This window comes from Anopheles moucheti, chromosome 2 (genome assembly GCF_943734755.1).
Source record: "Anopheles moucheti chromosome 2, idAnoMoucSN_F20_07, whole genome shotgun sequence".
NCBI classification, from domain to species: Eukaryota; Metazoa; Arthropoda; class Insecta; order Diptera; family Culicidae; genus Anopheles; species Anopheles moucheti.
In genome coordinates this window covers 26,260,798-26,286,919 of record NC_069140.1, presented here as the reverse complement: position 1 = coordinate 26,286,919, position 26,122 = coordinate 26,260,798, and the positions used below count along the sequence as shown (strand labels likewise).

Sequence of the window (26,122 nt, the reverse complement as noted above, 5' to 3'; positions counted from 1 at the left end):
AGAAGACCTAATTTCAATGTGGAAAACGTGCTTCGTTGATGGATTTACATAGCAATTGAAAGCCTTACACAGGCATTTGATATCCTTTTCAACTCGTATTTACTAAACAACTCACACTGAAGAGAGTCTCGTCATTGACACATTTAACTATCTTAACAGCAGTTTCTTTGGAACGGTCTAGATCATTGGTCGTATCAGTTTTCCAAAGCAGATTGCAAATAGAAATATCGATACTAGCTGCAATCGAATAAGAGGATAAGATAAGAAGTGGGAATAAATTCCTTCTACCAATCAGGGCACTTGACGATAACTAGACGATAGCAAAAAAGGGTCCCATTAGGAGTTCAATAAATGAGGTTTCTTTTATTATTGTTGGTTAGGAACGAGACGGTGTGTGGGATTTTTAATTGCCCAGGAATTTAAGATGCGTCATGAGATGACGTTAAGTTATATTCTCTTTTACTAGAGATTAAGCTATCACCTAGCAATTATAAACGTGATTTAACAGAAACAAACAATAATTGCAAAAAAAGGTATTTACACAACCCGTGTCTGACGTCATTCAGATAAAGGTAAATTGCCAGCTCTGAAAACGCTTATTATGCAGTGTACTTGGTCGAGGGAGGGACATCTCCAGCAGCTAGCTCACGAGAACGTTATCTGCATTATGTGAAACAACATCCAGGCGCCGTTCCTCTTGGTCACGTTGGCCTAATTGTCACCCTCCCCCGGGAGGCAGTTATTATTTCACCCGTAAGACACCATCTTAAACGGCGATGGCACGTTCGAAAGCTTCTCGCTGGATTGTTTATTGTCTGTATAAAACCCCGTACACTAATTACCGCAATGTGTTTGTTTTTGCTCTTTTTTTTGGCACTCTTCTTTTAAAACACAGGTAACACATCGGACTACCGGTGACGTAATGGTGCTGAAGATGAATCAACGGCGTGCCAACCGACCCAACATGTTGCGCGAAGTTCAGCTGCTGAACAAACTGTCCCATCCGAACATCCTGAGGTAAGTGACACGACGATCCCCATTTCATTCATCGATGTTTGCCCCGTCCATTCATTCTTCGACCTTTAAAGTTGCGTCTAGTCAATGTTGGCTCGAATAGTGCCCCGGCCGGAAGTGAGCGGCACCTGATGGGACGATATTGAGTGAATGGCTGTGCAGTAGTGTAATTGATTTAAAAAGCCATTTCCCATGCCCAGTCTCACAGGGCGACCCGTAGGGTCAATGCAATTTCTAGCCGCGCTTTTTACTCTATCCGTTCGTTTGCCTTCTGCTGGGTGTACAGACCAAACATCTTGACGGTTCTATCGATGTTGATTTAAGTACGTTCCTGGCAAGGGAATGCCCGCGGAACCGGTGGAAATGGATTTACGTTGATATGAACTTCCGGCTCCGAGAAGGGTTTGTCCTTTTTTATCACCCCCACCCGCCACTTGTTCTAGCTTCAGGTGGAAAAAAGGGGCTCGTCGATGTCGCGACATGGAAAAGCAAACACATGGGAGAGTACAAAATTGCCCGCTAACATGAACACCGCGCACAGAAAAATGCATTTCCTTCATCGTCTAGACGGGGGTTGTTCGTCTGTGTTTACAAGGCTGAACCTTCATCGATTGTCTGGCGATGGTTGGCTTACCATTAACTCCATTGTCGGCGGGGGATGGGAGCAGCGTACCTTGCATTCCACAAATCCTTATGATGGAATGGAATGTCGTGATTGACGGTGTGCTTCGTGCTTTGATTGAGAATAGCATGCTCGCGGGAAAATCAATATTCGTAACGAAAGTAAAAACGAAAGCATGGGCATGGGTTGCAATTGGTGTGATCTTGAACTGGTTTGGGAAATAATTGGTCAATTTGACTACAAAGGATTGGTATGTAAATGCATACGGCACGTCTTGATAACGCCTTGGAATGTTTCTTTCAGCTTCGAGTAGGTAGTGGACTTTAAATAAAATATTGTATAAACCTTGGCGAATAAAATAAAAATTGGAACTTTTTTTAATAACTTGGGTAATTTGTATTTGTTGTTCGATTTCTAAACGTTTTATCAGAGTTAAATATCTGAACGCATCAAGCCCTCAACAACAAGCGATGTGGTAGAAAAAAAACCGAAAAAAAGAGAAACCGAATCTCACCACGTTTCGGTGCAACGGCTTGGCACGCTTTTGGGGTCCGGTGCTGTGTGGGAGCTCCCGAGCAGGGAAGATTTATTACGTGTATGGGTAGTGCAGTCGCACACACACACACGCGCACACCAAAGCATCCATTTTCACAGTGGCGTGGAAAAACGCGATCGCGCACACGGCTTCCCCGGCATTGGAGGGCACAACATAAAGTTCAAGGGTCGGTGGCCCTATACGATGCGGAAAAGACGGCCCAACGCGCCGTACGCTGGCATGGCAGTACGGAAACTAGCCAGCCCGCGGATTGAGCGAGTTTTCGTTCGCTGTATCGGTTCGACCCGGGCAAGACAATTCTTTCGCTACCCGTGCGGCCTTTCGGTGAAGATTTTCCCGACGATAAAGATGTGGTTCAGGGTGTAGTAGGTGTATTATTTTGCCTAATGTTACAGAATTAATATGTTGAAAAGAGTTTTAAGAATTTTAGAGTTTTAGAAAACAGGTTCGGAACAGTATGTGAAATTCATGAATTATTGCTGCTCAACATCCGACTCCTGCTGGTGTCCCTTGCGCATAAACTATTCAGCGTTTGAAGCAGAGTCGAGCGTTTGCCTGGGTGGCTGCTGCTGCTGTACACGGTTTTGTGTTTCGTGCATTGGCCGGCCTTGATGCTTCGTTCTGTTATGCTCGCGCGATCGGTGAGTGCTGTTGGGTGTTTTTTTTGCGGTAATTTATTCATCTTCGTAAACCCTAAGCCGGAAATGAGCAGAGAGCATCTATGCAGAGCGTTCCATGACTCCCGCCACCCCCGCGAACTCCGCTGAACATTGTTTTATTTATTTAATTGCAATCTTTAATATGGACCCGCCGGAATGAGTTGTTCAGTTTCTCCATTCCGGGGAGCTACAATGCGAATAGGTTGCGAGGGTAGAATGATCGTCCGTTTGCTTTTGTTTTTGTACGCCATTTTCACACACATCGTTTTTTGTGACGGTACGCAAAGTACCCTTAGTTTGTTGCAATGGTCTAGAGGCTTTAATGCGACCGCTTGTCGTCACTCTTAGTTGCAATGGGTCTTTCACTTCGTTTGGCTTGTTTTTCTCTGATTTTTTTTGCGTCTGTCCTGCTGCTCTATTCCTTTTTTGTGTTGTGTGCCTCTCCTACATACAATTGCTCCCGAATCGGTAAACATTGCCATCGATTTGCAAAAACCAGTGCTGTTCGCTGCTGGCCATCGCCACAAAAGGTGGAGAAATTTATCTCTCGAAGAAATATGTTGCTCGGCATGCAGCGCCGCTGTAATGAAATCAAAACAAATGAAATCATACGAATGGTAGGAACACAAAAAATAGTAATGAAAAACCTGAAAACACCTTCGTACAACAATCGGCAAACACACACGCGTTCACGTTCATGTACAGCGGACAGCCTTGGCAGTGGAGACGCCCGATGAATGCCTGGCGTGGCATCAAGCGAGAGTTCGCGCCTCGGTTGGATGCCACCCGATCTTTAGCGGGTGTGCGTTGGATCAACATGGGAGGAAATTAAAAAACGAGAGTGAAAGCACTTCGTCGGCTGGTTCGGCCAACGCACCGTGTTGCTTCTTCTCGATATTTTCTTTCCGTTTTTTTTTGGTTGCTTGCTCCATCTGCACTATACTGATCGTTGTCTCCAAAGCGTTGCGGTATTATGCTTCTGCTCGTATTGAGTGATCCTCATTTCTTTGTATGCCGAGATATTTTCTTCTTTCACGTTAAATGTTTTTATTTTTGGGGCTTTTATTAACTTTTATAATTCCTCTGGTTTTTCATGAATGTTTACCCGCTCTGTTGGTTTCCGGATGTTTGCAAATGCAGGGCTCTTCAGTGTGACAGTCATGAAAAATCTCTCCTTTTGAGCAACATCCGGGCACACAACATTCTGATTGAATGGGCTTGAAAAGAGCCTACTAAAGGCTCCAACTTTGCCCAGCTTTACTCGAAAACCCCTGCATCCCATCGCAGTTATGTTACGATCATTGACAGTTTGTTTTGCACCGACTGCACTTGATCGTCACGAGCTGCAAACGTGTTTGCCCGCTCGTAGCACGCCTCCGCCTGTACGCTGTAGGTACAACAGAAGAAGTTAAAGACCCGCTTAACATACGTATCGCAGTATCGAGATCGTAAAACAACAGACTCAAAAGCAACGGGCGATGAGAAGCGGTGGTCTTAAAAGGCTACGAGGGTGCGTAAATGATCACGTTTACAGTTCGCGAGCCGGGCGTACTGGCTGGTTGTGTTGTTATTTTTACGCTTAGGCGTTTGTTTCCCCTCGTACCATTCGATTAGGTTTACACTTGATGAAGAGACCGTTCGGCATAGATTATATAGTAGGCGAAAGAGAGTCTCTGTCGCTGGGTGAAGATAGCGCGGGCAGAGCCTGCCAACTGAAGCTGATGAGCGATGTTATGTTTCGTTTTCGCACTAGTACTAGTAGTAGGGCCGGTAGCAGTCAATGTTGCCACCAACCAACCAACTTTGCTGCAAATCGGTGACTCTGCAGGGGTGGATGGGTGGTTGAGATTTTCACGGCGTGGGTCTATGAACTTGCTGAAGGTTACGGTGAGCGCAAGAGGCTTCGTTGCAGGAGGTGTGCTCATTTGTGACGGCGTGCTCTAGAACTGCAGCGATCGTCATCCACCCACCCCCAACAGGGTGTAGCAGAAAATTTCCTTCCAGTGTGAATTTTTGCTTACTGCACTAAGAAATACCGAGAAATGATTCCAATAATAACAAGGAATGCACAAACTGTGGTTAATTAATATTTTAATGAGAAAAGATTTTCTATCGATATTTCTGGAATTTGTCGAGATGAGTTGCCACGCAAGCTATCTTTATGGTGCACGCGGCGGGTCCCTTATTGCGCTGCTTTATGTTGAAGGACGTCCTTCTGCCTTCTTCGAAATGTTCGGTTGTTTAAACAACAGTCGAATCATTTTTCTCTCACTGTCATCACCTATCGGCTCGCAACCGTTAGTATCAATTATTCAAACGTTAAATCTTCGCCTTTGGCCATGTCCATTAGGATGTACAAAGATTGAACGGTTTGTAACGACCTTTTCAATTTTGCGATCGTTTTGCTGCTTTCGCCCATGGTGCGCTGCACGATCTGCGTTGGTCTGTTATTATTACGACCCCTTCGTATACAAACATATCGCATTGAATCATCTGCCGGCGGTTAAGGAGATTGACCGACCAGAAACATTTGTGTGTTTTTCACCTTTTTCACTAAACGTTGTTATTGCTTTCAGCGTGAAAATTGAATTGGTTTGACGTTTGTTGTTGTTTTTTTTGGTTTTCCTCTTTTCAACTACATTTTGTGATGGTTTTTTTTAGGTGCGACTTCTTTTCTTGCCGCCCAAAAATATACGTGGGTGTCAGTTTGGGAGCTATTTTTGAACCCCATCCGTACAACCTGTACGCTATTTTTGGGGAGCAGGAAAAATGTGAATAATTCGGCTACTGGCGGCTTTTATTTATATGTTTTTTCGCGCACCGTATAAATTCCTGTTCGCCCTATAATTTGGCGTTCGCTTCATTATAATAATCATGGCGCGAGGGCGCTATGTTTGTCATAATATAGCTGTTTGCTGGTTCAATTTGGCTAATTAGGTACCTAACGCATGCCCATACTACCGGTGCCTTATCTCTCGCGTGTGTACCGCTGGAAATGTTCGCGCGATGAGATCATAATAAACAGACGCAAAATTGTTTCGTTATTGCTATGTTTGCCCGGTGGATTAACTTTTCCCCCGAACAATAATTCATTACTTTGATCGACTGTTTAACTTTCGCTTTTTTGGCATTTTAATATCCGCCGCCCCTTCAAAACTCGTTATTTGCCATGCGAATGGATAACGCCTCTCGCGCTCACCCTACGAAGGTGCGTGGAAATTTGCTTACGCGGGGTATCGGGCAAGATAAACGCAGTACTCGCGCGTGATATAAAATCATTACTGGAAGGCAACAATTAAAACAACTCTCCCAAATATTGTGCCGATCACTTTCATTTGTGCGTTCGTACCCAGCCGTCCGGGTAGTTTCGTGCCCGGAAATGCATCGGTACTGCATGTAGCCAACTTCGATGCAATCGGCAACGAAAATATGGGCACAATGTTTCTTTCTCCTTACCTTCGGTCAGTATGCTTCATTGCATAAGACAGATGCAAGCTACTGGCACAACACAACAAAGCATACGGTGCAGTGCTGTTTCCCATCAGCTGGTGCTTTTATTTATTCGCCACAGCACGTGAATGTGGCCATGTTTGGCAGTAAAATGTGTGATCATAAACGCGAGAATATAAAAAAGCTACAATCTGCTTCAAGCATTGAAGCTATCTCGTCGTCTTCGTGACGATGCAACGGGAGCGGATAGTGTACGATACTCCCGGAACCGGTATTTCATCCCGTAGCATCGCGTTTGATCGTTGCCCGTCGGTCAGCTGATACAAAGCGATCACCACTAGGAGCGACACAGTGCTCGGATGTTTCGCGGATGTTAAACGTAAGTCGTTGGAAATTGCTCCATTTGTGTCCATTTCGTTTCGAAGTCGCCGTCGAGCGGTAGAAATTGGTGATTTAGCATACACGAGCGCAACACGTTTCACGTGTCGCAAGTCCCGGTTTGGAAATAAAACCGAAACCGATCGCGCATCGAAAGTGAAATTTGTTTTTTGGGAAAGCAACCTGATCTGCTTTTGTTACCCCCGTTTGTTACAAGACATTGGATCGAATCGGGTGAAATGTTCGTTGGATCGTTGGTGCAGTTAGTTTTGTTGAGAATTCGCAACACGTTTAGCGGATTGGCATTCACTCGTGACGTGTGTCAAACCTGTCGTTGGTTAAGGAGGGGGGAAATAATACTGCCATCTCTTGAATAGGCAAATCAACATCGCGTAAAATTTAAATCCTGCAATCACAATACGCTTGCCTTTATGTTATTGTACCGTTTTCTGGGATAGTTTCCTTTTGCTGCTAGAAAATGCGAAACTGAATCATTGATTCGAAGTCGATCGTCATTGGTTTTATAGCCACTTTCCGAAGCTGTTGCTATATTCCAAAGAAATGGCGTTAGTAATGCCTCCCGTTGACACTCGCTCACTGTTTGCATGCTTTAATTGCACACTTGGGCAAATAATGTACTCCCTTGCTTGCTTCACCTTCACCATCTTTTCCCTTATTCTTCCTTGCATCGGTTGGTGTAGCGGTCATGGATCATGCGTACGGCACCAGTTTTGCAGCTGAAGTGGCGAATAGCGCTCGGAACCCAATATGGATACGCGCTCAAGATCGTTCAGATCTCATGATCGACCTCAATTTGTCGAATGATGGTGCAGGGTGCGTGGTAGAAAGGTCACCACGCATGATGGAACGATGCGGGAGACGGGTTCTGGGCTAATTGAATGCGTCTGAATGTCTAGAGGGCCATCGCCTTTAAGAACAGGCCATCAATTGGAAACGTTTCACACTTTGTTGGCGCCAGCTTTGACGACTTAAATCGCGATCTTCGTTCTGTAAAAAATTCTTCACTGTATCGCTCTAATCGCTTAACCAACGCTACGGGGAAATGGCTTTAATCGATCGACAAAAATAACCCAAATAACTGCCACCACCATAAATGATCCACCTGAAACACCAATTACGGTTGATCAACTTGCGGACCAATTGACCACCAATCGATTTAAGATCGAGCGTCAGCGCGCAACGTACGGGAGTTTTGTGGCCCATAAATCATTAGCTGATAGCTTTCAGCGCAGAGAATGATGGGAAAATTACGCTCGTCTCAGGCAATCAACATACGATCGGAACCCGGTTGGACAATCGGGGGGGGGGGGGGGCGAAATCAGCACCACGATGTCCCTGAGGCATCGATGGGAGACAGTTGGCCTCGGCGCGGAACCGGTACTTTCTGACACCATCCCCAAGCCTTTGCCTTCATCCGAAAGCACACTCCGAAGCACCACACCACCAGATATTTCCCTTGCACCGGACCACACCGGCCATAACGGTTCCTTCCGCTTTCACGAGCATCTCGGAAGGAAAGTAGGCGCTCGAGAGCTGATCCACGCGCCACTTTGTTGCGCTTTGCTCCTTTGCGGGAAGATTAAGGGTTGCGCCGACGGTTGACAGACGTGATCGCCAGCACAGTCGCCGGCTTGTGTCACGTGCCTAATTTTCGGGCTAACGGATGAAATTTCTCCCGCCAGACCCGCAGCCATCCGCAGCCGCAGATACGCTTCACACGAAATGATGCGCTTTATGGGTAGCTGATGCTGATTCCCTTCGGGCAGGCAATAATAATCGCCCCAGGGTAGGAATGGTGCGGTTTCTCGGTTAACGAGATTATAACATTCAATTCCGTCTCAATGGCGAGCGGCCGCGGTTTTGTCAGCCCTCTACTGGGTTGGAAGGGAGCAGGAAGCGTGATTGTGTAACGGGGATTCGCACAATTGGCAGCAAAATGTGCTGATGTACAAATTAGATTCATCCAATAGATACAGCAAAACAACAGGTTGGGCTGTTGCAACGAAACATGCATCGAGGAGTTCGAAATTCCTCAGAAATTAAAGCATCATTTGAGTGTGTTTTTGGTTGCAAAAATAGGGAAAAATCGATCTTTCAACCAAAGCAACCGTATGGCTGGTGGTATGGTATTGGTTTACCTTCAAATCTCAATCAATACGATCACGGTTCGATAAACGTGGAGCCGCGGAACATTTGTAAGAAAATGGAGCGATAAACAAGCATCATTTGAATAATGGGGAAGAAAAACCCTCGGCAGCCGCGGCTCCGTTACAAGGGCGCCGCTGCCAACGAATGGGACCGGTCGGGCGGAACGTCTCGAGATGAAATCCGAAACCGTGCGGCACAACAATTCGAATGGGGTTTTTGGTATGCAACTGGGTTGGGTCGGGTTTTTTTGGGTGGATTAAAGGCATTATTTAAAACAATAAAAGAAGGGATTAGTTCTGGAAAACCGGTAAGCGTAATACGGCGCACCGAATCAGGGCGGGTAAATAAGTGGAGCATTGCATTTATTTGCTTTCGTTGTCGGTAAGCCTGCTTTGGAGATTGTGTTGGAGGTTTCGGAGGAAACGTTTGCGTTTGCTACGACTGTTGAAATTATTGTCAAACATTATATCTTTTACCGCACTTAGAGCTGTGTTTTCGTGGAGGGTTTCTTTTTTTTATATTTCCTTTACGCTCTAGTTTAAGTATTGATTATTTAGCAAAAGACACAGACTCAAAGTTTACCTCTCCGATTTTGAATATTTTTTTATTATTAACATATTATTTAATATTTATGATTTGAATATTATTTTATTATTAAAATATTATTTAATATTTATGATTTGAATATTATTTATTATTATTATTATTATTATTATTATTATTATTATTATTATTAAAAAAATTTTAAACGATTTTTCACTACTTATTAACTGTTATCGCTGTTGGAACTTTTGTCATTTTGTCACTGTTTAAAATTTTCCAAATTACGGCCTGGCCGTTCTAACGATAATAAAAAAAAAAAAATTTCCAAACATGTCTAAAAAAAGTTTTAGGTCCCAGCATCTCATTCTAAAACATGTCTCAGCTGTTAGCTTCTGTTGATTTTTGACAAAACGTCAGTTGATAAAGAATATGATTTTTACACATTAAAGGATGTGTAATTAAGTATATTTAATTAAACTTATTTTAAAGTACTGCTTATTGTGTTGTGCTTTCTGTTTAATATATCCAAAATTTTACAATTTCAAATCAGAATCAATTTCAATTTAAAAAAATTAGAATTCTATTGTAAATTATTAAAGCTCTTCAAGGTGCCTTAAAATGGCCTTTAATGAACATTTATTTTGATCCCATCAATCGTTCTACATTTCAGTAGAGAAATTTCCAGAAATATATCATACAGACACCGACACCGTCAAACGCAAGACCGAACGCGAATAAATTGTAGTTCCTCGTACCGAATCGGGAAAATTGTCGCTTCCTGCTTACCACCGCTGCTAGGGCCCTGATGATCGGTAAGCGTCATTGGATCTCGATTACATCAACCTGAGCATTATGGTTGTTTGGCTGCAACGGTGTAACCAAACCGCAATAAAGTGCAGTGATTAGGACTCGGTGGCTTCGATGCGCCGCTCCCCACTTTTAGTACCCGGGGGCCCACAATGACACCTACTATATATCTACTTTGTTTCGTTCGATTATGTCGACGGGCTGGTCCGAATCGGCGTGCTGCCGGGAGGTTACGCGAAACGGAGCGGGAACACTGCATGATGCGATGTAATCCATCGCAAAACCGCATAACTTTGCCCTGCCAACTAACCGGTGCTTGTCGGCACGGCGATGGCCATAATACCATAGTCGCCCCCCGAACCCGATGGTGTGGAAAAGAAATGCCTCATTGGGTGGAAAAAGATGCTCCGAAACGGGGGTTGGGTGGGCAGTGGAAAATAAAGGCAATGGGAAGAAAAAACCGGTTGACCGCCTTCGGCGTAATCGGCCAAGGAACACCAAGGAAACACAAAGAGGAAACGAGCACGCGAGCTGCCCGGACTCGGACTCGGTTAGGGAAGGAAAATCTGTCGGTTGTGCACATTTCTCCAAGCAGAAAGCATTCATTTGGCCGCCGACTATGTTTCGCGGTCGCATAAAGAAAGGACAACAGCGCTTTGGTTCGGTTTGGTTCGCTGGTTATTGGCGCTGACTAAAGGCACAAACATGACAAAACAGGCGAATGGCGGATTTTCGGAGAGGAAACATTTCGGCGGAACCCACTTCCGGGAGACCGTGACCAACAAACGGTACGACGGCGAGCCTTCTGACCCAAATTTGTGTCATTTTCATCGCGTCATTTCCTCGTAATGAGAGGGACTTTAAGCGCACCCGCGCAACCGAAAAAAAAACACGAGCAAATGGCAAACTACAACAAAAGCTCGCGAAGCCAAAAATAAAAAAGGCGGCCAACATTAACACATATCGTTGTTGCATACCGCGACCAGGTTGCCGATGCGTCACCGGCCTCTCCAAAAAAAAAAACAAGGGCAGCATCACGATGGTTTCTTTGGCTCCTTTTTTCCATTGCCGTTTCTCGATAGTCTTTCACAAAGAGGCACAGCAAAAAACAAAAAACCTCCGACCGACATAAGAGCGAACGAACGATATGTCGAAATAGTTCCACCTTCTCTTTATCTCTCTACATCTCCTGCCCGCCATCAACACCGCGTGGGCACAGAAGAAATGCACTCTAATTATCTCATCAACACCTGCGCTCGAATGATGCTGCATCAGGCGGGGGGGCTCGCCCGATCTGGGCCAACCGACACAACTGACCGAAAATCCCTGCCAACTGGGTGGTCAACTGGTGGTGGTTGTGCAGGAGGATGGCCGGGTGCTGAGGGAAAATGGGAAGAAAAGATAGAAAGTCGAATGTGCCCCAGAGGGGTGAGGTGCCTTCCGAGGTGTGCTGTGTAGGCCGAAATGTACTTATTATGCTAGGCGATGTGCTAATGTAGCTGAATGGCCCGTATATAGCGAAGGGTTGGATGGAACCACAATAATATGTTGGGATGCTGTATAATGGTCCATACCATGAATCTCAAACATCTGACAATAATTTACACTGTTGACACTTGAGCAGCGCATGGATTCGTGTGGGCTTTCCCTTTGTCTTTCCTTGTGTGAGAGCTTTCAACCCAATTCAATTTCAATTTGTACCCAGTTATTGGTATTAGTTGAGACAACTTCAAAATTCATGAATAGGGATTCAGAGTCATTAATTTAGCTCAAAGTGCCATTCTGATATGAGATTGACGCCCTGTACGAGTATAAGATCTTCTGATTAAGAACCGCGATTCCCTAGAAATTTGATATACCGTATTTTAGCGTGTATAACGACCCCCTAGATGAATTATCCAAGATTTTTGGAAAAAAAGATTTTATTTCTTTTTTTAAAACAATTCGCACAAATTTATTGTTACATTTAATTTTGAACATTACAATTCATAATACTCCTTCATATCGTCCTCACTGGTGTCTTCAAACACATTTTCATTGTCATCATCCCCGTCATCACTATCTTCATAAATTGCATGATCCTCAGTCCCATCAAGATTGTTACTGATTCTGCATTTTTTAAAGGATTTGACGACAATTGCTTCGCTGACTCCTGACTATGCAGTAATGACCCATTGTCAGATCGCTGGAATGGTGGGTTTTTTTCTTATTCTTCCTGAAGGAGTTAGATTCGAATCAGCCCCTTTTATCCACTTACTCTATTCTTCTCTTATCATACCCTTAAACGGTTGTGGTTGCAGCTGACTGGTTAGACCTCCAGGAATGACTTCCAGGAACGTTTTGCTAGAGCAACAATTTGTTTAACTTTTGCTGGTAGATGACCTATAAATGCATCCAGTACTAGCATTGCTGATTTTTCATAAGAGCTCCAGGTCTATTGTTCCAAATATTTTTAAACCACAGATTCATCCTTGTCTTATCCATCTATCCTTATATTTCAACAAAACGACCTTTAATCCATAAAGCTAGAGCGGAAAAGTTACTACCCTCGTATAACGACCCCCTTATTTAGAATTTGGTCATTTTTGACCTAAAAGGGAGTCGTTATTCAAACTAAAATACGGTACTTGATCTTCTCTTCGTCAGTGTCACAACAACTTCATGATATCTAGGCTTTATTAGCTTAGAATTCTAAGCTTAGAGCTTAGAATTTATTTTCTAATAGCTCAATACTTACTTCTCTGTACAGGAGAACGCTCCGGATGGTATTTTGTACCGGTCCTGTTTTGTGGAACTTGATCACGCACAAAAAAATCGATTTGCAATTTCACCCCAACTATGGGAAAAAATTCTTCAATATGTTTGATAAGTTGCGCTATTTTAAACACTTTGAAAGAGTCATGAATTATCGCCTAAAAGAGTATATATTTGCTTTTAAGCATTAATCCTACCAATTGATTGATTCCTATTCATCACAATTGATCTCTTACTGGATCATCTTCCCTTGTGTTAGCAATAATTGTTATTTCCCCATAGCTCAAGCACAAATAGCATAATTGTATCAATTATCATCGCCCCTCCGTCCAATTACACGTCCGGTCGTTCTGGGTGGAAATGTTAGAACGGTCTCCCCCTGTTGCCACCTTCCCAAATCCCACCTACAGCACACGGACACTTGAGGTGAAACAGAAAACACGTGTGTACAAGACACTTGTGTCCAGCGTAAAAGCGGTGTGTGTTCTGAGTGCGTTCAACAGGCTCTCGAGGCACGTTTCTCGAGGGCGGGCACTTGCCGAGCTGTACCGACGCCAATTACCAAAACAAAGTTTCGACGCTTCCGCGTGTAAGCTGCGGAAATTGGAGAATGGTGTTAATTGCCACTACCGCATTACCTAGATTTTCGCTAGAATGAAGCATTGAGCCTTAGTCGGATCATTCTTCTTTTCTTCCGCATGCGGAAGAATACCGTATACCAGCGGGAGACCATCGCTGTTTTGGGCAAATCGTTTGGTAAAGCGTGGGCAAGGAAACACTTGTCGGTAAGCTTCAGAGACTAATGCTAATCGTGTACGCCCGGCAGCAGCGATCTTCGTGATGGGGAAGTGTTGGATGTAAATACTTGTGTACACAGCGAACCAACTATTGGCAAATGAATTCGTAACTACTTCAAGTCTGATGGATTTTGTGTTCGTTTGAAAAAAAAAACACAACACCTTTTAAAACGATCGCTAGCGCTCATCTAAAATTCTAATTTTTGGAAAGAAAAGCGGCGTATCAAACATGCCGCATAATCAGCGATTTCCAGTTTTCACCCAAAACAAAAGCGAAAGCTGCCACTTCGGTTAGCACATTTCCACCGACGGCAGTTGTGAATCATGTCACGAAGTCACGAACATGACCAGTTTTCCTACCGAAAGCCGAGGAGGAGAGGATCGTCTTTGCGGGTTGCGGAAAAATGGCCGTCGTTGCGGCACCGCAGATGTTTCGGAAAATAAAACCAGTTTCCCCTTTGGTGCGCAACGTACGAACGGTTAAGACCGGCAGACCGTTTTCCGGGGTTGTTCCGGATTGTGTGCTCCCCGTGTTTGGTGTGTCTTTGCAAACATTCACCGACGATCAGGAAGTGTGCGCTGCTCCAGTGATGGATGGACATGGGCAGCAGCATCAGCTATGATTTCAACGAAGCTCCAAGGCGGTGCACGACGAAGCCTAACCTCATCAAACCACCTCGTATTTGGAATTGCGGAAACGGTTGTGACGTGTTTACTCGATCGAGGTATCACATGTGGCAGCCCGATGCAGTAACTGGCAGCTGCAAAAACAAGTTGTTACAGATCTTTTGCGAGTATCTGGTGCGAATAGTGCTACTGACCTGCTGTGGGAATGGGAGTGCCGTTGAAGATTTCACGATTATTGTTTGAAGGAGTTTTAAGTTTTTTTTTGGGGAATCTTAGACGAGAATTGGAACTTCAGACGATCGCCAATGTTTCCGGCCATGTTTATGAGAATGAAAAAGATCAATGAGTCTGATCTAACCCTTCTTCTGACTCTCCTTGAACATAATTTGTTCACGCGTTTACTCTTCCAAGCACGGTGTGAAAATGTCATATGAAAAGTATCACGATCGAACATGATCAACGACTCAACGATCGGTGGCTTTGCGCTGGAGGGTGTCTCGCTGGCGCCATATTTCATCTCACCATGCGAGACGGTTCCCTTGACCCAGATGAGGGGAGATACCATATTTGGGATGTTACTTTTTTCGGTATAAATTTGGCCTGCCTTCCTTCCTGCCGGCTGGCAAGGGCTTCCGAAACGATGCGATCACGATACCCCACTGTCAGGGAAGTTCAACGACAACATAATTCGGTCATGATGGAATGTGTTAAAATATGCTACTTATACACGGTTGCTGTTTTTTTTCTCCCCAAAAATTCACGCTGACCTTCGCACCATCATGATCGCCACGGCGACTTCATAGCTAGTCGTTCCCATTGTTATGTATTTTAACTTAACTCTGACAAAGACTCTGTTTAGTTCGTGGTGCGCAAGCAAAAGACATTTTGATTCTTCGGGGTAGCGTCGATGCCGAGGTGTGACTTCCTGGAGCGTAAATAGACCGGATGTTGTTTGCTGCTGGTTCCCCATTGCTATTCGCTGAGAAATCTTTAATACTTCCCATATCGGAGCGGCAGGAAGATGACGTGCGTGCAACGCACCATTGTTTACGAACGATGCAGCATCAGCAGTGAGCGAAAGTCGGAAGCGAACCGGCATTGGCTATTGTTACGGACGTGCAGCGCAAGGGAGTTGGCAAGGGAAAATGATCGACGGACAACGTTCGTTGACCGTTGGGACCGGTCGCTTCCCGACCAAATGGAGTACAGATTCGCACGGAGGTCAGCAGGAATCCGTTAAGTAACACAGATTCTTTAAATTCCCAGCTAAGGTTGTTGAAATAGATCGGGTCTGCAGCCGCTCCGTGCTAAACGGTTGCGGTTGTAGTGTAAAACAGTGGGAAACAACTCGTCGGGAAGACGACACGATTACAACCTGTCGGTCCGATCGTTCTTCTGCTATGTGTTTATGGAACTCTACCGCAAATACCGCTAACATTGTTCAACGTGGTCAGTCCTTTGCAACCGAGGCAACCGAGGGTCATAAAACGTGCATCATAATGCTGTTCTTCGTTTTTTGTAGTACTATATTATATAAATGTACCAATCCACTTCGATAGGAAAAATAGACATAATCTTGATTATGCGATTGGGAGACCATTGTAAAACCAAATGATGAAGGCACCAGAAAACCTATCGTCAATAAAAACGACGCGATTGTTTAAACATTAAGTCCGCTGCCTTTTCATCTCTTTATAACGTCGTTAAAAATTTTCACTTTTCCGCACTTTTAGCTGCGTGGTGTTCGTTTATTTTGTCGTGTGTTTTTTTTTTGTGCTTCCAAAACGACACCCTGATTAATGAAGTCCACAATTGACGGACGGACGGCTTTTGAGTGTGATGTAATGCGCGTACCTGGTACAAACCTGACAAAACATGAGGTCCAACCAAATGTGCCCTGAAGGGATCGCGTGAGTACGGTTGTTTGGAAAATTCGCTTCATTTGTGCCGAAAATGATTGGTTGAAGGTTTTTTCTTCTTGTATCTCCCGACCATCGTATGGCGTAAATGGCCCGAGATATCTATCAGGCATTGTTCGTTATGGCGAATTCACCAAGAAAAACAATCAGATCACGCTGATCGAACGCAGTTAATCAATAAGTGACGCGCGCTCAGTTCCGCTTCCGATCGTACACTTTCTTTGCGTTTCTGTAATCATGCGTTATAAAATGTTGATATTTAATGTTTTATGTATGTTTCACCGCTTCTGCAAACGAATAGTCCACATTGAAAGACTTTCTGTTTACATTATTAGATTGAGTAATGCTGGGGCTTACTGACATCCTATCAAACTTATGTTATTAGATAATCGATTTGTTAAGTCCATGGTATGTCCTATGATCATGCTTCTAACCACACACATCTTTCTGTCCCATCACCAGATTTATGGGCGTCTGCGTGCAGGAAGGACAGTTACACGCCCTCACAGAGTACATCGAGGACGGTTCGCTGGAGCAGCTGATCGCGAACAAAACACAGTACCTTCCGGCGCTCTGGAAGATAAGAATCGCATTGGGGATAGCTCGTGGAATGCAGTACGTACACGATGTCGGTATCTTTCATCGCGATCTTACAAGCAAGGTATGTTCTTGTTGTTGTCAATCCACCACTGGTTGGCAAAATTGATTCTTTGATCGATCTGTTACTAAACAGACCATCAATCATGCTTCTTTCTTGTTGTGTATATCCAAACTTTGTAGAATGTGCTTGTGAAACGGTTGCCGGATGGAATGTTCGATGCAGTGGTCGGAGATTTTGGGCTTGCAGCTAACATCCCCCGAAAGTGGTGAGTAGCGTCCCCCGAATAGCGAAGATAATGCTTTCCAATTAACTTATCTAACAGCTGCTGTATTTATCCTTGCAGTGGTAAACCTCGCCTTGACACTGTTGGCTCACCGTACTGGATGAGTCCGGAGTGTCTGAAAGGACAGTGGTACGATCAAACCAGTGATGTATTCTCCTTTGGAATAATCTTGTGTGAATTAATAGCTCGGGTAAGGATCGTTGTAAAATATGAGAAATTGCCCAACATTCTTCTAACGATTTTACTTCATTTTGCTGTCCCACAGATTGAGGCAGATCCGGACATCATGCCCAGAACTGATACGTTCGGTTTGGACTACATTGCTTTTGCTGATGTGTGTCCGAACGATACGCCACCGGCGTTTTTAAGACTGGCCTTCTACTGTTGTACTGTACGTAAAGATGTCTTGAGCAATTGAAGATCCATTGCTAATAAGCCTCTTCGCCTCCATGCCTTTTCTTTTCCTTCCAGTATGATCCAAAGAGTCGACCAACGTTCACGGAGTGTGTGAAAAAGTGCACCTTGCTGTCGGATGTGTGTGAGGATAGCTACAACCATTTGCAGCAGCAGCAGCAGGCTCACTATCGCATGAACATAGCTAACGGAAGCGCGATCTCGAACGGTGTTGGTGTGAACGGGTTGAACGGTTCGACCAGCAGCAGCTCCGAACCGGTGCCGGCGGTGAGTGAAAACAGTTCGGCGGGCAGCAGCTCGTCCACGACACCGTCGGGCAGTGGTGAATATTCACAAAACCCGCTCCACCATCGGCGCTCGCTGTCGGAGAACGTGATCGTATTTCCACCGCACACGACACCGAGCGATAAGGCGCGTTATCACATGTACCAGCGGGGCAACTCGGTCGTTCGGCCGGCCGAACCAGCAATTCCCGAAACGCCCACCTACTCGAACCAAACGCTCCGGAAGGTGGCGGAAACGATGCTGCTGAAGGATTCGCAGTACAAACCGCGGGCCAAAACGGACCAGGGTACCGGCACGAAAGCGAACCCGTTCAGTGCGCTGTCGCAGCTGAAGGGCGTCAAAAAGATACTCGGTCCCAAGCCAGCCGTTACGACGTACAGTTCCGGTGATTTGTTTAGTTCCTGCTTCGAAATATCGGCCCCGTACTTTCGGGCCTGGAACTCGGTGCAAAACCAGATCGTGCGCAACGCGCGCGACGGTAGAAGCTGCGTCGGTTTGGCAAGCTCGAGCGGTTCCAGCTCGGGCGGTGGTAATGGCGAGGGTCAGCCGAAAAGTTTACCCAACTCGCCCACCTCACCGCGCAAGGAGTATGGCGAGGAGGACGACGAACACACGGCCGTTGGTGCGTTAGCGAACGAGTACCGCAAAGTGTCGCTCGGGAACGTGCGAAAGTATCGTGCCAGCTTCACCGAACTCTCTAGTCATCCACTGTACAAGAGTGGCCAAATTGAGACTGAAGTAACGAGTAGCAGCGCGGTGCCGTCGGCAAAGGTGGCGAACGCTGGCACCGGCATCGGGACTGTGGCGTCCGCTGGTACGGTCAATTTAAATACCGGCAAGAAGATGTCCAACGGTAGTGTTAAACCCATAATGCCTTCCATCGTATCGGAGGATCCAGCTGATGAGGAATTGGAGCTGAACGAGGAGGAGTCTAAAGTGGCAAGCGGCAAAAGTTTGAAAGCCGCTAGCAGCAGCAGCAATGGTAGCAATCTGGTTCATTTGTGTGGCAGTAACAACGGGGACAGTGGCACGGAAGAAGGTCAGGATGGTGCAAGCTGTGATGGAGAGTCAACTCAGTTGGAGGATGAGGAAGAGGAGGAAGAGGAGGAGGAGGAGGTCGTGGTTGTAAGGCAGAAACACGACGGCGAGCAACGAAATGGTGAAGATAGACTACTGCTAAACGCCACAGCTGGTACAACCATCAACAGTGAGCCGAATACGATAGGTCCCAACGGGAAGGATGCATGTCCGGAAGGAGACGGAGTGTTGGAGACGCCACGCATTCTCACCAGGCGGGGATCTACCGAAAGTGGATTTTTCTCTTGCCTCAATGAAGACTTTGGCACGTACAAATCTTCACCCTGCTGCTGCTTGGAGCAGATAGCGCACTTCGAATCGACCGACCGGTTGTCCATGTGTCGATGCATATACGCCGGAGCTACAACGCTGGCCAGCGGAGGACCTGGAACAGCATCGAGCGGAACGCCTGCCGACGGATTGACCGGACTGATGTCCAACCAGACGTTGAACGATAGCTCGAGCATACTGTTCTTCGACGACAGCTCGACCACGGTCAGTTCCCTGCGAAGTATGGACGATTTGGAGCTGTCGGATTCAATACGCAAGCGTTTCAACCATCACCATCACCTGCATCATTTGCATCCGGTGCATCATCAGCTGCACAGCCGGCACCATCACGTACTGAGCAACGTAGACATCGATGCACGATCGATAGACATGGGGCTGATTAACCGGTTGGCGCTCGATTCGGAAATTAGCAGCATGATCCAGAAGAACCAGTTCACGAATCAGCTGCTGTACTGCAAAAACCGTTCGTCATCGATATTCACCGACAGCTCGGACGATATTAGCAGCCTGGCCGGTTCGGACTCGCTGCTGTGGGACGATCGGTCATGTACGAACATGCCCAACGCACGCTCGGCCCAGATCGCCAAGATCGTCGAGTACTTCGAGCGTAAGGTGCAAACCTTTAAACCATTCACTGTACCTGATACGCTTCAGCTGGGCGCGTCCGCCTCCGGGAGTCACTGCGGTGGTGCGGGCAGCTCGGTACATTTGCAGCATCATCATCACCATCACCATCATTACCATCGTCCTAGTGCGGCCTATTCGACGGGAACGACGACTACAACACCATCCTGTATCGCGATGAGCGCTACGGTAACGAACGGTGCCACAGCAACGGCATCGGCAAACACACCAACAGCAACACCAAACGGAACAGTTAGCGATAGTGGGCGAACCCATGCAGCCACCTCGACGATGGTCACTGCTGCTGCGGCGAACGCAAAGCTCTCACAAGCCGAACTGAAGCAGCGCTTCGAGTATGAAGCGTTCTGTTTGGAGCTGGAACGCAAGCAGCAAGCGTCTGGAGCTGTTGCAAACGCTCCCCAAATTCGGTTGAACAACATCTGCGAGGGAAACGTTCGCTCGAAGCTGCAGCTGTTCGATAAGCTAAAGCAGCAGAGCAGCAGTGTGGCCGCAACAGTTGCCCCGGCGAATGGAGTCCCACTGACGAGCAGCATCAGCAACAGCAGTGTCAGCAGTACCGGCAGCAGTAATAATTGTACCGCTTCCGGCAGCAACATGAACGGGTTAACCATAATAGATAAGTAGAGAAAAAGGGATTAGAAACGGTGGTCGTTGGCAGCCGTTGGTAAATAGCAATTCCTTAGGCAAGCAGAAATGGCCTTGCAAAGTCGTATTGCAAAGTAGTAATAACAGTAGTACTATGGAACTACTTACCTATGCAACATGCGTTCAAAAAAAGACGGTTAGATAAAATTAGCTGATAGGAAAACAGTATGTTGTTATGTATGTTTCTCCGTCCTAACCGTCAGTGACGATGTAAAACAAATGCATACAAATTCATCAAACACAGATCGAATTGCAAAAAAAAAAAAAACACAAATGCGCCAAACAATTCTAACGTAGAACCTGATTGGATGTGTCAAAACAAAACAAAAACCCGTACTGTTGAAGCGAAGAGAGCATGTAGTAAAGGTTATAAATATATATTTCAATTTTGCACCGCGCCATCCCGGGCATCCCTCCCTGTGCAATAGCCAATTAAGAGCAATAGTGAATTAACGTGTAATAGAGCCTGGATCGGGAGAAGTCCACAGGACGCTGTAGTCGTTATTGTCGTAGGTGCAAATACGATCCCACAGTGTCGGCGCAACGGGCTTCATGCTCTGCTGGCGCCACTCCTTCTCCACGATGCAAAACTTCCATCTTCTAGCATAGCGTCAGCGGTGAATAAAATGCCCCAAAGCATTGGCGGAAGTAATCAAGAATGCGTTGAACGATCGCTAGATCCGGTGTATAGCAGAACTGCAGGAAGTAATTATTTTGCCAAACATACTATCTATAGAAGCGGGGTTTAACGTACAACCGTAACAGCAAACAACATACTAAAAACCGTCAAAGACACAATCCGTTAACGAAGCAGCGAAACATAGGGCAACTATAATGCGGGACGCGCAAAGGATGTACCCCAGGAAAGTCTGAAAGGCCAATGTCTGAAAGAGTGAATCAATTCGTAAACTTTTTGACGTCCATTTTTTAACAAAAGCAATTAATCATTATTAGTAGTACACAGAACGAGTAGGGAAACCGCCACACGGTGTGCATGGAGCGCAAAGACATAAGAATCAAATGTGGTCGAAGCTGAAAGCTGTAACAGGTGGCGCGAAACACACACAACTTGTACATTGTGAGATGTTGTAAAGGTTTTTGATTTTTGTTTCTTTTTTTCTGATATCTCCTGTGAGAGGACTGAATGATAGGATGTAGCAAAACACAGCTGTGCAGTGGAAATAATGCCAAAAAAAAAATGCGATCTACACACATTTGTACCATTGGTACGAAAGGGCCCCTTCTGTTCCTCCCATTCTCCAATACTAACACTACACAGACACACGCGACTATCAGTTTTCGATTAGCCATGGGCATACTTAGGTCTTCCTTATCCAGTATAGGTGCTTCGGTGTGGTGACAATTTCCACAACGCTCACTAACGAAAGCGATAGGCGATTTTACGCAATTAAGTTGAAGAGACACACTCATCAGGCAGTATCTGTTTTTATCATATCGTACGCCACTAATCCATTTGCTACCTCCAAAGCAACCTTTTGCTGCTAGCTTCCTGATTCTCCAGCATTGTGAAGGGGCGAAAACCCTCGCCAACCTATATCGTACAAGTATTCTTTTCCTTTTTTTATTTCCTTTTACCAACTAGTAAAGATGGGCATGTTTGCAATATACTGATGTAGCTACGTATAGAGCTGTATAGGGATTAGTTTTGTTACAAGTACATTAAGTTAGTGTTAATTAGTTTGCAGAATAAACCGTGTGGATAAATAGTGTAGTGAATAGCGGCCCGTATGCTGTAGGGTCTTCCAACCCTCTGGTACAGTGCTGTGCCACTGTTTTGGTGGGCAACTGTTCTGACCGGTTTTTCTGACTTGGGCAGAACATATTGTGGCTCGGTTCCGGGATGAGATTATTTATTGCTACCCTATCTGTCACACTAGTATACCTCTATGCCACTACAAAGTGATTACACTTCTTCCTTGCGTTAAGCAGCGCATGCGCGCCTTCTTGATTAGCAACAGTGCGAATTAATGCATCTTACGCCCGTATTCTTTAGTGCGTTGGTTTAATCATGCCTAGGGTTTGTTTACCGTGTGTATGTGCTGTGTAAATAGTTCAGTTAGAACGTACGTGTACGTGCGCCCCCAATACAGTGCGTACTGAATTTTAAATCACACAACCAACCCCTTTACAATCATCAGGAAAATCAGCAAGTATTACCGTACATTATATTTATCATCGCAGCGTGTTGTTGTTGTGCCGTTTGGAGCAGAGGAAACTCAAACACAAACCCCACACGGACGAGCGAATTAAGTTTCTCGATCCTTTTAACCTGCTGCACGGAACGATCAGCGCCGAGTTGCACACCTAGTGAACTAATTCGTATTGGTTTGAAAAACAAGTCTCCGTGCGGTTTTCAAATTTTGATCCATCCAGACAAAAACAAACAAACCGTGCATAGATATATATTCGTACTGCATAGAAGCGGTGTCACACCGCAGTACAACACGCTGTTCGTTTATATAAAAGAGCAAACTGTTATTTGACGTTTCTTAGGTACCCTTACCAGGACAGGTTTAACTCTAGTAAATGTAAAACACACATATAATGTTTTCTTCTTCTACCACCTGAAAGGAGGTCACGGATGCAGGGGTTAGGAAAGGAACCGGAGGTAGATGTGTTTGAAGCGAACTGTGCAAAACAAAAAAAACCCGGCAAGGAGCAAAATTTTTCACAAAACGTTATATACACAACTGTTGCAATATTGGGTGCAAAATGATGTAAAAGTTTCTTGCACCCCTACCGAACCTCGTTCCAAATGTATCGCTTGTATATAGAACTATACATATATAAATTTATTATATATTTGAGCGTAATTATTAACGTACCGATTGAAGCAAAGGGCGGGCAAGGAGTTCGCAACTAACAATTAGAACAAACATTACTGGCAGCCGTACACTCGGTGTCGACCTGCCGCTAAAACCACCTTCTTGGTAACAAAATCAAACGAAATAGGAAATGGAACGCGACGGACAGTCCGTGAAATGAAATCATTCAATTTTTCGATGTTCAAAACGTTGAACATGAGTTGCAAACTGTGTCAAATGGAAAACTGAACAAAATGTTAATAAACATTAGTGAAAAAAAAACAATCAGTGAAACAGGTGTGTATTTTATTATTGTTTTATATAAGCGTTTATTAGCATAATTTTCATGAGAAAAAAATCATTTATAACATACAGAATAAATTATTTAGAGTTTAATAATTCCATAACAAGATGCTCTGAGAACCTTCACCAATGGAAGGAGAATGTCTGTACTGCGACTCGATCACTGTCGCTTGTTACTTGAAGAATTTATACGAAGGAAAAGAGACGAACCTCAAAAAAAGGTTGCGAAATCCATTAAAATACAGTTAGCATTTTTAAAAACTTGGAGTATTTTTATTTAATTTTTGGATGATCGTAGGCTGATAAACATCAGTTAAGCACCTTCAAAACAAATTACGGAATTATAGTGCAAAGTGCAAACTTTAAATATTTTACGTAACAAAATTAGGTACTTTGGTATCCGCCTTTGTACGAAAACTGAAACTGACTAACGTTAAACTTTCATTTTAAAACAACATTTTTTCAGGACTTGATGAAATCATTTCTTTTCTTCTTCTCTGTTTTAGTGATATTTCTCTCTGTCTTTAATATATTTTATGTTAAATATCACTTTATATACGTCTGATATTGGGGGCGGCCCGGTGGCATGATATGTGGTAAAATAAATCTAGTAAGCCAAAAATGGCAGACATGACCCAGTAGATCGTTACGTCAAGTAGAGAGCCGTTTTATAATAAACTTCAAATTTTCCAGTATTTTTCATATTAATTCGTATTCACATATTCGTATTTTTCAGACTTAAAATAGAGCATTTAATTACTTATTTGAAGTACCAGTAGAATCACAAACAAATTATCTATTTTCCTCAGGTTTTTCAAGTATAAACACATACGGAAAACACAAAAATGTGTTGCCTTGTGCACGCGTTGCACCACGTGTATGGCGTTACTGTGTCATGGCTAATACGTTACGCCCGTAACGCAAATAACTGCTGGAAGCAAATCGAGCAACAATCGAGTTGTTTCCTTGCACGTGGTTCACACAATGCCCGTATTTGTACAAAACCGACGATAAAAATGTGTTTAATTACAAAAAAGAGGCAATTTTTGCGTTATTTAATCACAGTAATTACTTTTTAATTTAAAAGTAAAATTATAACCTCTTTTTATTCAATCTTATAAACCGTTTCCATAAATTTAAAATAGTGCATAAAAGTATTTGTGTTAGTAAACACTAAATACAAAGCTCGCCTTGTTCGACACCCTTGATTGCGGTAGCGACATGTAAACAAAACCTCCCCTTCTGCCGCTTGACTTGATGCTGCACCAAGCCAGCAGGCGCAACAGACATACCACGGACGGAAGGAGAAGGAGAAATGGATCATACAGAATAGAAAGTTTGAACGCACGGGTTCGCGCCATTCGTTGATGATCCGCCGTCCGGTGCGGTCGTTTTGTCGTAAAGCAGTGCTCGTCGCAAAACCAGCAGAGGCACAGCACGGTGTTGTGCTGCAGCCCCAAGCGTGCATACAATCCAATCGGGTGTCGAGAAGTGTTCCATCGCCACAGAACAGCGTGCAGAGGATGAAATTTAACCGCTGATCTGCCAGCGGAAGGAAGCGACACACACGAGGCGAAACCAAACGAAGCGAAGTGTGGTGCAGGTGAAAACCACGCAGTCCCCCCAGCGCTGACGAAAGATAGAGTCGAAGAAGTTCGGTGAAATTCCACCTGTGCGCGTGTTGCGGCCGTGCTCGTGCATGAGAAAGTGCGTATTTGTGAGTGTTTCCGTTCGGCTGTGGCCGTGTGTCTCCGGCCAAAGGGAGAGCTTTTGGTGAAGTGTGGTGGAGGGATTTGTGACCGGGCTGCGGCGTACCGAACGGAAGTGAAGTGGGTCACGGGCAGGAAGAAGAAGCGTGTGTGTGTGTGTGCGGGTGAAAAAGGATAAGAGGTCCCACACAAGTTCGTGCCATTCTAGGCGTGCGGCCAGCAGTGTACGAATGCTTGAGCAAGTGGAAAACTACGACGCTATTCTTTCACGATCCTTGGCGTGCAGAGTGGAGTGACTAGACGATTGTCCCGTGCCTTGGGATATTAGTGTAGAGCATAAGGAGCATACCATTCCGGCGGTTCTAGTGTATCGTCATCCATCGCGTTACAAGGTAGGTTTCCTCGTTTTCCTTCCGGCCGTGTCGGACAATGTGTGTGTGTGTGGTACTGTCAACTACCTCGGCAAAGGTTGGAAAGCGGCCGACAACGGCACGGCTGGTTGAATGTAGGTTAAAACCGAAATTCGTCCAGCCGGCCGTATGTGTCGTGCCCTCTGCGCTCGTATGACCGAACGGCTGCGGTTCGTTGCGTACGGTGTACGCCGTCTTGCCGCAGTTCGCCGCGCAACCCTTGCTGGTGTACTGGTGGTCACTTTCTCGGTCACCGGCTGGAAGTCGAGCTTGAACAAGTGGGCACCTCGGCAGCGAAGTGTGAGCCGCGTTTGCCGTTTGTGAATGTTTGTGTGAGCA

At 45.1% G+C, this 26,122-nt stretch overlaps 1 protein-coding gene across 1 annotated transcript in view; it reads left to right on the top strand.

Moving 5' to 3' along the window:
• LOC128306470 (uncharacterized) overlaps positions 1–22,273 on the top strand; it is a 55,570-nt gene extending 33,297 nt beyond the window's left edge. Inside the window, exons 3-8 of the mRNA XM_053044002.1 lie at positions 896–1,017; positions 16,758–16,956; positions 17,076–17,161; positions 17,240–17,369; positions 17,445–17,570; positions 17,651–22,273. Coding sequence (XP_052899962.1) covers positions 896–1,017; positions 16,758–16,956; positions 17,076–17,161; positions 17,240–17,369; positions 17,445–17,570; positions 17,651–20,515 — 3,528 coding nt within the window. The 3' untranslated portion in view covers positions 20,516–22,273. The remainder of the gene's footprint in view (positions 1–895; positions 1,018–16,757; positions 16,957–17,075; positions 17,162–17,239; positions 17,370–17,444; positions 17,571–17,650) is intronic.
• Positions 22,274–26,122: the final 3,849 nt, after the last annotated feature.